We start from the raw sequence: 14748 nt of genomic DNA on the forward strand, positions 1-14748 counted from the left end.
ATAGGCAGAAGTTTTTGGAAATTTTTGGTTCCACGGAAAAAAAAAGTTCAAAATAAATGTGTCACAGTTATCATAGCTTGGGATTTTTTTTTTATTGACATTTTCCCTAATGTAAATTAAACAGCGAAGATCGGCTAAAATTCGAGATACGAAGGAAAATACGAAGGGCCATTATCCAGTTGAGCTGGGGGGGGGGGGGGGGTTTCAAAAGTTTTCAAAAATGATTAAAAAGCGCTCTCTCTCTCTCTCTCTCTCTCTCTCCGTCTCTCTCTCGCGTCCAAGTTTCTTCAACGGTCGGATACGAAAATAATAAAAAAAAAAGAAAAAGAAGAAGGAGAAGAAGAAGAAATCGCGCTAACGCCGTCAACACCGGCCGTCCAATGCCGTCCATTCCTCTCTCTCTCTCTCTCACGAGCTCTCTCATATTTCATATATGCGCATACACACGCACAACGCCATTGCTTGTAGCGCGATATCTCTCTCTCTCTCTCTCTCTCTCTCCCTACACTCTCGCCATTTGCATACACCTCACTGCCTCGCACTGCCCTTCTCTCTCTCTCTCTCTCTCTCTCTCTCTCTCTCACGCGCTCTGCATCTTCTTCTTCTCCTCCTCCTTCTCCTGCGCCATCGAATCAGGCGCTCCTCTCCGCTCTTCGCCGTCCGGCCATTGCCGTCTGTAATCAGTAAGCTTTTTTTGTCCTTTTGTTTGTCCCCCGCTTTTTCCCTCAGATTTTCGATCGCTCGCGCGATGCGAACCGCGCCTAGCTCCCGATGCGCGAGCGCTTCCGTTCTCGTCGCCGGAGGTGTAGATCGGTGTCTCGTGTGGCTCCCGGCTCGCATCGTTCGGCGCCTCTCTCATCTTCGGATTGCCCTTCCTTCCTTCCTTCCTTCTCTTTTCGATGTCCGAGAGCAATGACGGTGTTTGCGGATTGAGATTTGCGTAGATTAGAGACTCTGATCGGCTCCGCGAGCCTGATGCTCGTTGCTTTGGATCGTCCGAGCTCGAGATTCTGACGTAGTATTGCTTCCGACCTCGAATTCGGTGCTTTGATTACGCTCATTGTGCCGATTCACCGCCTTCTTCAGCTCGGTGTTTAGTTTTTCAATTCGTCTCTGTGCAACCTGCAGTGTTTGTGCAAGTTGTTTGGCTTGCATTTTCACTTTTTCCTTCTAAATTTGGTACTCTTAGGAGAGAAGGATTTTCGGTCATTTGAGCTGATTCACTTGGAACCAGGTTATAATTATTCGTTCGTTCGGACGACATTATAGGTATGGACTCTGCGCAGTCCCTGCAGAGAAGGGGAGGTTTGGTCTCGCTATCCCCGTCGCAGACTCCGAGGTCCAGCGACAAGTCAGCGCGAGATCTGCGCTCCGCCGACTCGAATTCGAGCACCAAGTATGATAAGGATAAGGGTGTAAACGTGCAGGTTATAGTGCGTTGCAGGTCAGTTTATTCAAAGTTCCCATGTTTTGGTTTTTGGGTTTGTTTTCTCTCACCTCTTTGGCTGACAAAGTGGACAATTTTAGTAATCGGTGTTGCAAACTCTGGTATTTGCTTTTGTAGGCCGCTGAATGATGATGAGTTAAGAATACATACGCCGGTGGTGGTCTCGTGTCATGAGGGTAGGAGGGAGGTTTGCGCCGTCCAGAATATAGCCAATAAGCAGATCGATAGGACCTTTATGTTCGACAAGGTTTGCGCAAATCCTTAAAATTTGTAGTTCTTCCAGTGTTCTTCATATTCTAACGGAGAAAGAAAGAGAGAAATACCAGTGGTTCCGTTTCTCTGATTACATGTTGGTTCGCACTCCTAGACGCAGGCAACCGTGTATGCATGCATGCAATTTGTGGAAAAATAATGACACATCCGGAGGATTTACCTCGGCTTGAAATTTTCTGAATTGTTAGACGGACTTTACTTCAACATTTACCTGATCTATTTTTCCACTTGACCTTTCTTCTTCTGACCTGCAGCTGAATGCTGTAGCAGGATACAGTGTATAATGCACGTTGTCCCAGTATTGAGGTTGACTAATTCCTTTCACAGGTATTTGGTCCCACATCCCAGCAAAAGGACTTGTATGATCAATCTGTGTCGCCAATTGTGTTTGAAGTGCTTGAGGGCTACAACTGCACCATTTTTGCCTATGGTCAGACAGGAACGGGGAAAACATACACAATGGAAGGAGGTGCCAGAAAAAAGGTCGAGCCTTGAGCACGACTCGGGAAAGTACACAGATGTGGTTATTTTCGAAGTTCTTTCTGATTTTTCCTCTCGTATTTTGTAGAATGGAGAATTCCCAATTGATGCGGGGGTTATCCCTAGAGCAGTAAGGCAAATTTTTAATATACTGGAAGCACAAAATGCAGAATACAGCATGAAAGTCACATTCCTAGAGCTGTACAATGAGGAGATTACCGATCTGTTAGCTCCTGAAGAATGTTCCAAGTTCACCGATGACAAGTCTAAGAAACCCATAGCTCTTATGGAAGATGGGAAGGGAGGTGTGTTTGTTAGAGGCTTAGAAGAAGAGATTGTGTATTCAGCAAATGAGATCTACAAGATACTGGAGAAAGGCTCTGCCAAGCGGCGCACGGCTGAGACTCTCCTCAACAAGCAAAGCAGTCGTTCACACTCCATATTTTCAATTACAATCCATATTAAGGAGTGTACTCCAGAGGGAGAGGAGATGATTAAGTGCGGGAAGTTAAATCTAGTCGATCTAGCTGGTTCCGAGAACATTTCACGTTCGGGTGCCAGAGAGGTATATATACCTAACACTTCCAACTATAAAGCAAAAGATGAAAGGCTCTACTTGAAGACATAAATATTTTCCACGATTTATGAAATAAAGTGCCAAGCTTTGCTGAGCAGTGCAGCAATTTATACTCTGTATGCAATGCAATGTTATACAAACCTATCCGGCATGGTAAAGTGGCTTACTCTTGCAGGGCAGGGCAAGGGAAGCTGGGGAAATCAACAAAAGCTTGCTTACACTCGGACGAGTTATTAATGCACTGGTTGAGCACTCTGGTCACATTCCGTATAGGTGAGTGTGAGACATATGATGCATGATGTATCACAGGAACTTCTGTTTTTGCGAAAGTTAGCAGCTCAAGTCACTGAAGACATTGATTGATGTATCAGGGATAGCAAACTCACAAGACTGTTGAGGGATTCCCTTGGAGGAAAAACGAAGACATGCATCATTGCTACGATATCACCATCCATCCACTGCTTGGAAGAGACACTCAGCACTTTAGATTATGCACATCGAGCGAAAAATATCAAGAATAAGCCTGAGGTTAGTAATTTAAAATGGTCAATTGTAATTATCTTCATTCTTCCATTTTTATAGTAAAATGCTTTAATTTTTTTTAAAATATTCACTCGTTTAATTGTTTGAATGGGCTCTATATCAGATTAATCAGAAGATGATGAAATCTGCAGTGATCAAGGACTTATACTCTGAAATTGATCGTCTTAAGCAAGGTAGGCTACTTTGATGCTCTTCCAGAAAGGATCCTTTATTTTGCTACAGGCGTACTATAATAAATGATTGACTTGCTGAATAATATGTTTGATCGCACAAATGTTTTCATATGTTCATTTAGAGGTATATGCTGCAAGAGAGAAAAATGGAATCTACATACCACGAGATCGCTATCTTCTTGAAGAGGCTGAAAAAAAGGTTTGTGCTTCTCATCATAAAACTGCACCAGTATTCTGTAGAGCGAGCTTTCCATTACGAAGATATGTGTTACTAAATATTCTATGGCGGTTAACTTGGTCCTCTATATCTCTCAGGCTATGGCTGAAAAGATAGAACGGATGGAACTCGAAACAGACTCTAAAGATAAGGTCAGTATTCAATCAAGGATATGTTCCAGCACCACTAAATGCAGTCTGATGGCACTAAACAGATATATGGGTCTTGATATCTGAGCAGCAACTCGTGGAGGTTCAGGAGCTCTACAATTCTCAGCTACTTTTGGCTGCAGAGATGAGCAATAAACTTGAAAGAACTGAGGTATCACGCATTTATCTTTTATTTCATAGAATCAATATATGCCTTATTGCTTTGACCTGTCCAGGACTTGATGTTCTTGTTCAACTTACAGAAAAAGCTCGAGGAAACTGAACATTCACTTTTTGATCTTGAGGAGAGGCACAGACAAGCAAATGCAACAATAAAAGAGAAGGAATTTTTGATATCGAATCTCCTCAAATCTGGTAAGAAAAAGTATTCTCTAATAATTAGTTATCTGGACAAAGTTACCTTTACAATTGAAAATCTGCATTGAGATGGGTCATTTGTCTAAATGAGCAATCTGTCATCTATTCTTTGTTTCCAATTACGTATCATCTCCCTGCATTTGATGAGTACACTTGTCCAGATGATTATATATGATTGAGCATCCATTTTCTATTTCAGTTGAGTTTCAATCGTTTACGCAAAAATAAACCTAGAATGGTTTATTTGCCAGTCTTATTTTATTAGGAAGATCTGCGAAAGAAAAATTGTTAGTCTGCTAAAATTACTTTACCAAGGTTAATCAAAACGACGGTTAAAATTTATTGAAGGGAAATCCTCTCTTCTTCATAGGTGGTTCAGCAAACTTGTCTTCGTTCTATTAGATCAGTTGTGCTGTTGTCTATTTCAATTGAAGGCTTCTAGCTCTGATAATGTGCCGTCAATTATTATCTGGTAGCATTTCAAATATTATTCATTGTCTGTTTTCAGAAAGAGTACTCGTTGATCGTGCATTTGAGATACGAGCGGAGTTGGTGAATGCCACATCAGATGTTTCCAGTTTATTTGCCAAAATCGGTTGGTGGCGAAGTTAGCTTCATTGTTCTCTGTAGTCTTGTAACGTAGACTGTACTTATTGGAGACATTGGTTACAGAACGCAAGGATAAAATTGAAGATGAAAACAGAATCCTCATCCAGAATTTTCAATCCCAGCTCAGTCAACAGCTTGAAGCATTGCATAAGGCTGTGGCTGCTTCTGTGACACATCAAGAGGAGCAACTGAAGGACATGGAAGAAGAAATGCAGTCCTTCGTGTCAACAAAATCAGAGGTTAGATCTAACTGGGCGAATGCATAATTTCTTCGTCATTGTGACTGAGCTAAGTGAGTTACATGGGATTTGATCTTTTGTAGGTCACTGAACAACTTCGAAAACGACTAAGAAGACTCAGAGACGTGTATGATTCTGGTGTAAAAGCATTGGATAATATAGATGGGGAGCTTGATGAGAATTCTCAATCCACTTTTTCAAGTCTCAATTCTGAGGTTTCTAAGCACTCATGTGGACTTGAAGAAGTAATTATCTACTCCATAATTGCCTTCTTGGATTACACCTTCCTACTGTCTACTGTGATCTGATTAACCTTCATGCGCACGGTGCAGCTCTTCAAAGGAATTGCTTCGGAGGCTGATACACTACTAAATGATCTTCATGATAGTCTTCTCAAACAAGAGGAGATGCTGATATCGTATGCACAGCAACAACGCGAGGTTTTTACTTTGTTGCTTAGGCTTCAATTCTCAATTAGCTTTAATATTTTAAATTTGTAATATTCACTTTCTAATTGTAATGGAACAGGCGCATGCCAGAGCAGTGGACACTGCAAGATCAGTTTCTAAAATCACAGTCAACTTCTTTAAGACTCTGGATATGCATGCAACCAAGCTAAACCAGATCGTGGAAGATGCACAAACTGTAAATGATCAAAATCTGTCTGAACTTGAGAAGAAATTTGAGGTGGTGAATGTACTATATTCAAGGTTCCATGTATATTAAAGAAACAGAAAACCACCCGAATACGACTAATATTACTTCCATTGTGGTGCTTATAGGAATGTGCTGCCAATGAAGAAAGGCAAATGCTAGAAAAAGTGGCAGAGCTGTTTGCGAGTTCAAATGCAAGGAAGAAAAAACTGGTACTAGCTGACTATAAGTTCAAATTCGTTGGAAGGACCTTGTTTTCTTCAATTTTATGTATCTATGGATGCAGCACCTCTTATTTGCCGACAAGTATCAAACATGTGATTCTCTATTGACAGGTTCAAATGGCTGTGCAAAATCTTCGGGAGAGTGCAACTAGCAGAGCTGCCAAACTGCAAGAAGAAATGTCAACTATGGTAGATTCCACTTCGACTGTGAAGGCAGAATGGACCGTGCACATGGAAAAGACAGAGTCGCAATATATTGAGGACAACTCTGCTGTGGAAGTTGGGAAAAAGGCTCTGGAGGAGGTGCTCCAGAACTGGTATGGCTCAATGAAGCTAACGCTACTTTAGCATTCTGCGCCTTGATATCTTCTAGTCTTTTCACTTTCATCTTCATTTCCTTTTGTGATTTCTTTTTTCTATTTGGCTTGTGTGTCTTTTTAAGTATCACTAATGGACAACTGGCCGTGCAGCTTTATGAAGACAAAAATGGGTGCAGAACAATGGAAGAATGCCCAAGAATCTTTGATCAGTCTAGAGAAGAGAAATGTTGCTTCTGTTGATTCCATTGTTAGGTAAACTTCCTCCTGGAAACATCGTCATTCTAAATCATAGACAAACTCCTGATTCGTTATTTGGCATTTTTTGCGCTTTTCTCATCAGGAAAGCTGTGGAAGTCAATCAACACCTACGTGCTCAATTTTCTTCCACCTTGTCTGCTACACTTGATGATGTTGATGTTGCAAACAGTGACATACTTTCATCAATCAATGGTCAGTCTTCAGTTTCATGAATGCACCATCTCCTAGTAGTGCAGCCATTTCTGCCCTCTAGATAATTAATCATTCACAGTAAGTGTCCATCTTTGCAGATTCGCTACAACTTGACCAAGATGCATGTGCAAACCTCAAATCTGTAATTGCCCCTTGCTATGGGCATATGGGGGAATTGAAGGGTGGCCACTACGACAAAATTTTGGGGATCACGGAAGATTCAGGGAAATGTCTTCTCGAGGAATATGAGGTGAGGGTTTCATTGTTTACTCTCTCTGCATGTGGAAGCCGCCTGTGCACATTGTGCAAGCAAGCACAGGTGTCTGCTCACTGCTTATTTTTGTTCTGTGCATGTTTGCGCAGTGTATTCGTAACACACGAAGTATCTTTTGCCATCTTTTTACTCATTCACCAGCTAAACGTTTGCTCTGAGCAGGTGGATGAACCGACCTGCTCAACACCAAGGAGGAGACAGTTCAACTTACCTACCATTGCGTCCATTGAAGAATTGCGAACTCCCGCTTTTGAGGAATTGCTCAGATTATTCTGGGATATGAAGTCTTCAAAGCAAGCAAACGGAGACATAAAGTACGTTCTGGGGTTAAATGAGTCTGCACAGTCAGTAAGGGACTCCAGACTCCCACTCACAGCAATCAACTGAGGAGGAGCTTGGGAAGAGGAAGTTGATGATTGTGTGTGTATATAGTATATAAATTCTTTTTTCTTCTTCCCTTCGTTTTACAGACCAAGTTCATTTATTGTTTAGTCCTATATTTCTTTCTTCTTCTTGGAAAAGGAGAAGTATGTACCAGCATGTTCTTTCAATTTTGATGCACGAGGAAATTCCAGTTCCTCTGCATATTATAGCATCTAGTACTAGTTGGTGATCCCTAGCAAGGATTTCTTGCATGCACGGACGGTTTTAGTGGATTATCTACAGTACTCTTTTCAATTTGCTTGCCTTCTTGGGTCTGTCGTCTGTCTGTTGTCGGACGGGAAAGATATCACAGTGAAAATCCGTGGGATTACGCTGCAATGGAAGACTTTTCTTAGAGGCAATCTATTTTGTATTCTCATTGGAGAGTGGAATTACCTATAAGAAAAAAGAAAGGATAACCACCACATGATCATCAGTTATGAATCTTCTGATCCACTTGATCCATGGTAGATCATATAAAGGCAAGAAATTACTTCCTTTTTCTAACAAAATGAGTTGGTATCTGGGACACTTTTGAGTATCTCGACTAACCATTATGAACGTTAAAATTCCTGCCCTCCCCACCAAACAAACGAATTCCGAGCCAGTCCGCCATGAGATCCCACTCAAAAAGGCACGAGCAAATCTCCACAGTGGCAGTCCCTCCAATCTGATCACAGTATCACCCCGATTGAAATGGTAAAGAAAGACCACAAAAAAGACGAATAACATTTTCACTGTTGTCTCATTAACCTGTTGACTGTACAACTATTCGTAATCAATGTAGAAAGAATCAGTATTGCCCGGTTAAAATTGGCAGGCAAAATATGCAACTAATGGCACTGGACATCTGAGGATGTGAACCGAGTGCAGAAAGAAACTCAAAGAGAAACAGTAATCTTCCTTTACCATAACTACAAATGGCATATACTAAACAGTTATCTGCCTTTGCCAAGACGAGGTTTCTCCGTCCTTCAAATTGCTGTGCATCATGGAGATTCTCCTAACAAACTACACCTGCAAATCTGGAAGCTTCAAGGTTTCTGCATAACCCCGGTCACCTCGTGTTAACAACAACAACAATAATTAACTAAGCCTTGTCCCACTAATGACCTCATTTAAGGATGTCAAAAATATTTACATGGTTAAACCATCTCCGCAAGCGGTTGAATACCATGAGCTTTTCATCATGAATGCAACATGTCAACCTTTGTCAACTTGGAAGTGGGCTGGAAGTAATAATATAAACAAATCAGAGAGAAGCAAAAGTATGGATAAGATCAGGTGTATAAGGAAGCTGTAAGCCCGAACAACTCATTCAGCTACTCCAACAACCAATACAGATCAACATGCAAGTTTTGCACCTTCACTGAACAACCACCCTCAATGGCAAAGACCGTGCTTCTTGGCATTGCAGAACCCGAAGGCTGCAAATGCATCAGGGACTGCTTTATTACATAAGTCCCAAAGCAACAGCAAGTACACTAACTGCACAAAGGCACCACGCAAGAAGAAAGGATAGTAAATCACTAGCTTCTTGACACCATGCTAAAAAAGTTCACCATTTCCACCTCAAGATTGCTAAATCTAACACGATGGGTTTGAAATGCAAGAAAGACCTCATAGGTCACACCAGCAGCAATATCGCAATTTTTTCTTCTTTAAAGATGTTGATAAAGAGGTAGTTATCCCTTCTCTACAAAAAATACAATTTTTTTCCAAATGACATCATTCAATTGACACACACACATAGATCCTCATAATCTACACTGTAAACATGAGGCCAATTTGGATCCCTCATAGAATAAATTTAAGAAACATAGTATGATCAATCACTCCGAGAGAGAGAGAGAGAGAGAGAGAGAGAGAGAGAGAGAGAGAGAGGGGCAACAGGACCAAGAACGGGAATTCTTAATCAATATACACGTAGACCAATTGGTTACAGTAACGTTGAGTTGAACTACATAATATAATCTGATATTGCATTGTTCAACGATAAAGGCACTCTGACAACAAAAAGTACCTGACATATTCCTCAAAACAAGCCAGAACTTAAGAGTCCAACTGCCCTATCTTGCCCAAAACTCTCATCATCAAAATCTTCATTTGTGGAATTTTCTTGACACAGCAATTTATTTTCTTGTGTCGGGTTGAAGTCCAGACTTTCCCATCCAATTGACGGACCGTGATGGATATTTGCTTGCTCAGTAGCATTACATAGATCATCATCATCTACATCCTGTCTCATGTCATCGCACACAGGCTCCACTGCTTTGTCATCCTCGGCAAAAGATGGCTCGGCATTAAGATCTGAACACAAATCAAATCCAGTTTGATCCTCAGGTACATGATAAGCGACAGTCACTGTTCCTTGGTCAGATTGCTCTGGAGCATCTTTTCTTGGCCTTTTCCATTTCTTAGTAGATGATGTACCATCATCCTCAAAGTCTTCTTCTTCCCTTTCCCTATGTAAGTACTTCCACAGTTTCCTTTCGCCATCAAACTGTACACAAGGATCACGTTCGTAATGCAACCGATCCAGCGCTCCACTAACAACCTGATTAACCTGCGCATCAGAAACATCCTCAACGATAAACTGGGAGTCTCTGATCAAAGTACAAACATCAGCACGGGTGCCAATACTTCCAGGCAATCTGGCAGCAGCATCTCTTACAAGGCACAAAATAGTAACATGCGGAGGACGATCACGTTTCAGCATGAAATGGTCACGGGCTTTTGATGTTGGCTTACCGCCACACCTTCTCAAAGGAGCAACAATAGACTTTTTACCATCAGCAGCTGTGTAAGAGAATGCTCTGTCAGGAATGGAGTACCTCAAGAATTCTTCTTTACGAAAATAAGCTCTCACTTCCTCAGAATTTGCAGTAATAGTGTTGAGACTCTTCTGGGCTCTAAGGTCGCGAAACCTATCCTTCTCATCCACACTAAACTGCAGCAAGGCCAAAGGTGGGGGAGGAAGACTACCTATTTGTTGCAAGGTTTCTTGACCACTTTTAAGCCAATTTGCGAACGAATCGACAAGCTTGACAAGCATTTTGTGTGGTAGGCCCCAAGCCTCAGGAGAAGTTACTTCCTCAATGGTATCATGATCCGATGGACTAAAGGACACTGGGCCAATCCAGGACCAACTTTTCGTGGATCTCTCATACACTGCTAGGGCCTTCCAGCCCTTGGCCCCTAAAGGTGCTGTTCTCGACGAGAAGATCTTCAAACAACCTCTTACCAAATCCTGAAGTGGCTCCTGTGTCTCAAGAATACAAGGATCCCCAGGGTTTGATCTCACACGATTCACAATCTCCTGGATGGTAAGAGAAGGAACATTACCATCCGCAGCATGCTCTGAATTACTGGTAGCCATGCTCTTCTGAGAGAGCGGCTCATTGTCCCCACCTTCATGTTCCCCATTCTGATCTTCCATAGGTTTGCCAACGGCTATGGAGTCTTCCGGAAGCAATGTAATCATCGCCATTCGAACTGCTGAAAGAAGATGTATTATGGAGAATGAGAAGCCGGTATGCACCGTTGGCGTGATCAAAGTAAATGTCTTTTTCTTTGGTTTGCTCTCAAACTCTACATCTGTAACTCCTGTCTCCATGATGGGCATGTCCGAAATTTCATTTTCTGAAGGACCAATATCAGCATCTGGCTTCTTTTTTATTCGTTTCTTTGAAGAACTGATATCATCATTTTGCTGCTGAACGTCAGCTTGCAAGCCACCATTCTCATTGCAATCGTCCCTGTACACAACATCCTCCTTTATTTTCCGCTTCTTATTCATTGAGTTAGACCCGGGAAAAGTTCCCTGTAATCTTTCATGATGATCATTCGAACATGCTTCAGCTTTCTTACCTTTATTCCCAGATTGATACAACTCATTATCTGGTGACAAACGTTGCTCCATTACTACTTCATCTTCTCGTTCAACGATGTAATCGCCATGGCTCACATCAGCTCTCTGCTTTCTCCCTGATGGGTATGCCTTCAATGACGATAAGTCGTGCCTCTCACCAGGTTCGTCCTGCATTCGTCCATTCTTGCCACGGAATTTCCTCCTATCATCGTCAACAGAACCGTAGAAATATCCGCTATCCATGACTCCAGCAGAATTCTGTACAGAAAGGTTATCTTGCATCTTACCCTTCTGCTTCGCTTTCAAAGTGTAGCTTTCTTCCTCTGGGATATAAATCTGTTCACCCCGATCACCGAAGTTATTATATGTGTGCATGGTGCCCTCAAATGGCCGTGGATATTCTTCTACGTCATTCTTAAAAAGGTTCTCCCTTTTACCATACATCACAGACTTCACCCCAGCAGAATGGGAAACATCCACGAAACCACCTGGATAAGCAAACTCACCTCCCATCAAAGGATCGCTGTCCTCATCATCAGAGAGATCTGATGAGTCTGACTCCGTGACTTCACCATTGACTCCCATGCTATTGCCTCTCAATACTGCCATATCCAGTCCCTTATTCTTTCTAGAACTCCCTCTGCCCTTCCCCTGTGAAAACTTTCCTTTGACATCAGAAGGTAAGAACCGATGGTTGAAACTCGGTGAATAATCTGTAAGAGGTTTCAAACTAATGTCAGGGGATTCCCTCGCCGCACTCCACTTCTTGCTCTTAGCATTACCCTCATCAAACTGCAAATCCGTAGATAAAGCTTCTCCCTTAGCCCTGCGGCCAGAAAAGTCCGCTCGATTTCCTTTAGATGGCGGTTGTCGACCACGGCCTTTGACAGACTTGTTCCGATCTTCAGCAGCAAAACTCTCAATATTTTCAAGGTAGATGGATTTTTTGGCATAGTCTTGGGAAACTTTCAAATTAAGCGGCTTTACAGCTAATGTCTTCATTACTGGAGATTGATTGATAGGCTTACTCCTCCTATAGATATGCAAATCACCCTTGGAGGACAGAGGCAAACCCACAAAACCGTCAGTGGTAAAATCGTCACTTTTAAGAAAATCATGCTTCTTTCCAACTTTTACAAATGCAGGCTTGTCTATCAACATACTCCTCGAGATGCTTGGATCTCTTCTAGGACCTGCACCAAATATAGGATCCTCAGCTTCATCATCACCTCTTATCTGGTCTTTTTTTCTGAGAGCAGCCCCTTTATCAAACCCTGCTGCCTTACTCAGACGAGAAGGAACTACTGGACCGTATGGACCAGCCCTATAATCAGGACCATGGTCACTAGAAGGAAAGCCGCCTGCTAGTTCTTTTGCTGAAGGTGTCTTTGAACGTCCCAACTTCAGTGTCCCCTTAGGATTTTTTCTTCGCTGAGGAGCCACCACCTGCTCTTGCAAGGGATATTCAAAAGCCGGAGCTGCCATATATGGAGAATTACGACCCATTTTCTGTGAGATCTTTCGATCCTTGCCCTTCTTACTCCACAATGCTTCGCCCAAGTCTTCTCTTCCCGACGGATCACTGTTCATGTCTTCTTTCTCAGACATCAAGCTCTTCTGAGTCTTCATTATGTTTAGGACTCGCAACTTCTCTTCGATACTATAACCCCTGCAGTTTTTCCATGCATCCCTTGTCTGACATAGATTACTTACCATGCAGTTCTGATGTTTCCTTACGAGATGGTAGTGCTGCCGCTTCTGAAAAGAATGCAATCCTTCCCGATAAAGGGCAACCCTTGGCTCACACAAACCTCCCTTCAACATGTCAAACACCTTTTTTAGAGGGCTACCAAAATGAATGTTGCAGCCCGTGAAGAGTTCTTTCAAGGTAAGCATGTACGTCTCTTGGTCCATGTCGGGCAAATACTTTGTAAGGCCTAATCTTTCGTCCTCAGTGAGCAACTCGTTCCACACATCAACAGATAAAATATCCTCCAATCCGGGTAGATCATACAGCTCAAAGGGGAAACTGCAGGTCTGACTCCCGACTTGGCAGAACTCTCCCCCAGTCTCGCCCAATTCCAACAAATCAAAGTCGTCGGACCCTGCCCCGGAATCGGCGTCATCGAATTCATCATCCTCATCGGACTCAGCAGCTGAGCTCCTATGCTGAATCTCATCCTCATCGCTCGACATACTCTCCCTACTGACAGGCGAAAATTCCGAATCCAACCGCGACACCTTGAAACTATTCTTCTCAATTGCCATGGCCCATCACATCCAATAACCGCCCAAACCGAAGATTTACCCCACTCACTATCCACAAAACTCCCAAAAAAAAATACACTTCAACCCCGCTAATCTGGCGCCGAAACCATCCCCGACTGCGGCAAGAAAAACGCAAACCAATGCTCAAAATTGCAACTCCAGGGACAAAAAAAATTGAACAAATCGAATACCGAAAGTCGATCAAAGGACACACGAACTGGACTATTGCAAACAACATCCGCAAAAAAATTACCGAATTACGACCAGCAACGAAAACCCAAAGAAAAAGGCTAAAACCCGATCGAGAAGTACCTGATTGGAGATGATGCCGGAATCACGGAGAAGGATACCGAAGCTTGAAGCTTGAGGCGCCGAACGCGGGCGGCGGCGGCGGCGGCGGCGGAGGAGAATGCGAGCAAACCCTAAGAGGCGAGAGGTCGATTAGAAACGCGTGGGCGTGCGCCTACAGAGGAAAGGATACAGAAGACGAGAAACGATGAGGAGGAGGAGGAGGAGGAGGACGACGACGAAAGTCTGGTGACAGAGACATGAAGCAGACGATGGGACGTGGAGAGGCGAGGGCCGTCCGATTGCGGGCCGTGAAAAGACCGAAAAGGGGCAGCCACAGAGGAAGAGAGAGAGAGGGAGCTCCGTGTTGCTCAGTGGAGGAGGAGGAGGAGGAGGAGGTGGTGGAGAGAGAGAGAGAGAGAGAGAGTTGGAAAAGGGTTCGGTGAGAGAGAAGGAAGAGTCGACTCACCGAGTTAACTCGGAGAGACAGGTCGAGTCACTCGCCTTTCGAGGTTGGGGGTGATCTCCGCCGTGAAGTCCAGAGTAGGCTACGTCGTTTTTGCCGTCCTTACGGGGCTGTCTGTTTAAAAAAGAAAAATCCATTTTCATGAGATTAAAAAGTTACGAGAGCAAAAAAGAAATAATTTGGTATTTGGCAAATTGTGCTCGAGACAATTAGTTTTTTCAAAATTATCCTTGGATATGAGATTTTTTTTTTAATAAATAGTAAACCGAAAATTCGGTCTATGTTAGAAAAAGGAATCCACTTAAGTCGCGCATGATCGGAAAAATTCTATCTAATTTGAACTTATATTTAGTCCCTTAAAAAATTTTATGAAGATTTTCGAGAGAATTGCCATTCGAGTTGGCTTTTTGTGGAGCACGCTCCGT

The 14748-nt window shown here is 42.8% G+C and overlaps 2 protein-coding genes across 9 annotated transcripts; one reads left to right on the top strand and one right to left on the bottom strand.

Annotated features, from left to right (window-relative positions):
- Nucleotides 1–453: 453 nt before the first annotated feature.
- LOC115689889 (kinesin-like protein KIN-5D) lies at nucleotides 454–7695 on the top strand. 2 transcript variants are annotated; one of them, XM_030616076.2, is made up of 23 exons: nucleotides 454–683; nucleotides 1235–1444; nucleotides 1565–1694; nucleotides 2048–2203; nucleotides 2289–2765; nucleotides 2953–3050; nucleotides 3149–3305; nucleotides 3424–3493; nucleotides 3616–3692; nucleotides 3809–3862; nucleotides 3951–4031; nucleotides 4123–4234; nucleotides 4746–4832; nucleotides 4910–5085; nucleotides 5169–5330; nucleotides 5418–5525; nucleotides 5614–5772; nucleotides 5868–5951; nucleotides 6075–6280; nucleotides 6434–6535; nucleotides 6624–6733; nucleotides 6832–6983; nucleotides 7170–7695. In XM_030616076.2, exons 2-23 carry the CDS (start codon nucleotides 1272–1274, stop codon nucleotides 7392–7394), a joined length of 3156 nt encoding a protein of 1051 aa, XP_030471936.1. In that variant the 5' UTR covers nucleotides 454–683; nucleotides 1235–1271; the 3' UTR covers nucleotides 7395–7695. The 2 variants fall into 2 exon arrangements, with proteins under 2 accessions (XP_030471936.1, XP_030471935.1); XM_030616075.2 differs by having other exon boundaries at nucleotides 455–683; nucleotides 1270–1444.
- A 630-nt stretch (nucleotides 7696–8325) lies between these two features.
- LOC115689888 (uncharacterized) lies at nucleotides 8326–14261 on the bottom strand. Of its 7 annotated transcripts, XR_008816250.1 has the most exons (5): nucleotides 13882–14260; nucleotides 9454–13685; nucleotides 8795–8918; nucleotides 8572–8659; nucleotides 8326–8473 (listed from the first exon to the last, which is right to left on the bottom strand). XR_008816250.1 is itself a non-coding variant. In XM_030616074.2 (3 exons), exon 2 carries the CDS (start codon nucleotides 13567–13569, stop codon nucleotides 9466–9468), a length of 4104 nt encoding a protein of 1367 aa, XP_030471934.1. In that variant the 5' UTR covers nucleotides 13570–13685; nucleotides 13882–14260; the 3' UTR covers nucleotides 8517–8659; nucleotides 9454–9465. The 7 variants fall into 7 exon arrangements, 3 of the variants coding, with proteins under 3 accessions (XP_030471934.1, XP_030471933.1, XP_056166055.1); XR_008816251.1 differs by lacking the exon at nucleotides 8795–8918; XR_008816252.1 differs by lacking the exon at nucleotides 8326–8473 and having other exon boundaries at nucleotides 8517–8659; nucleotides 8795–8857.
- Nucleotides 14262–14748: the final 487 nt, after the last annotated feature.

The sequence above is a fragment of the Syzygium oleosum genome, unplaced genomic scaffold (genome assembly GCF_021117445.2).
Source record: "Syzygium oleosum isolate NSW1041296 unplaced genomic scaffold, Sole_v2.1 Sole_v2.03, whole genome shotgun sequence".
Classification (NCBI taxonomy): Eukaryota; Viridiplantae; Streptophyta; class Magnoliopsida; order Myrtales; family Myrtaceae; genus Syzygium; species Syzygium oleosum.

Bases quoted from the DNA above. Each gene is read 5' to 3' on its own strand.
- LOC115689889 (XM_030616076.2), top strand. From the start codon at position 1,272: ATGGACTCTGCGCAGTCCCTGCAGAGAAGGGGAGGTTTGGTCTCGCTA. The intron at 2,204-2,288 runs GTCGAGCCTTGA...CGTATTTTGTAG, and splicing joins AAGGAGGTGCCAGAAAAAAG to AATGGAGAATTCCCAATTGA. The intron at 4,833-4,909 runs GTTGGTGGCGAA...CATTGGTTACAG, and splicing joins CAGTTTATTTGCCAAAATCG to AACGCAAGGATAAAATTGAA.
- LOC115689888 (XM_030616074.2), bottom strand. From the start codon at position 13,569: ATGGCAATTGAGAAGAATAGTTTCAAGGTGTCGCGGTTGGATTCGGAA.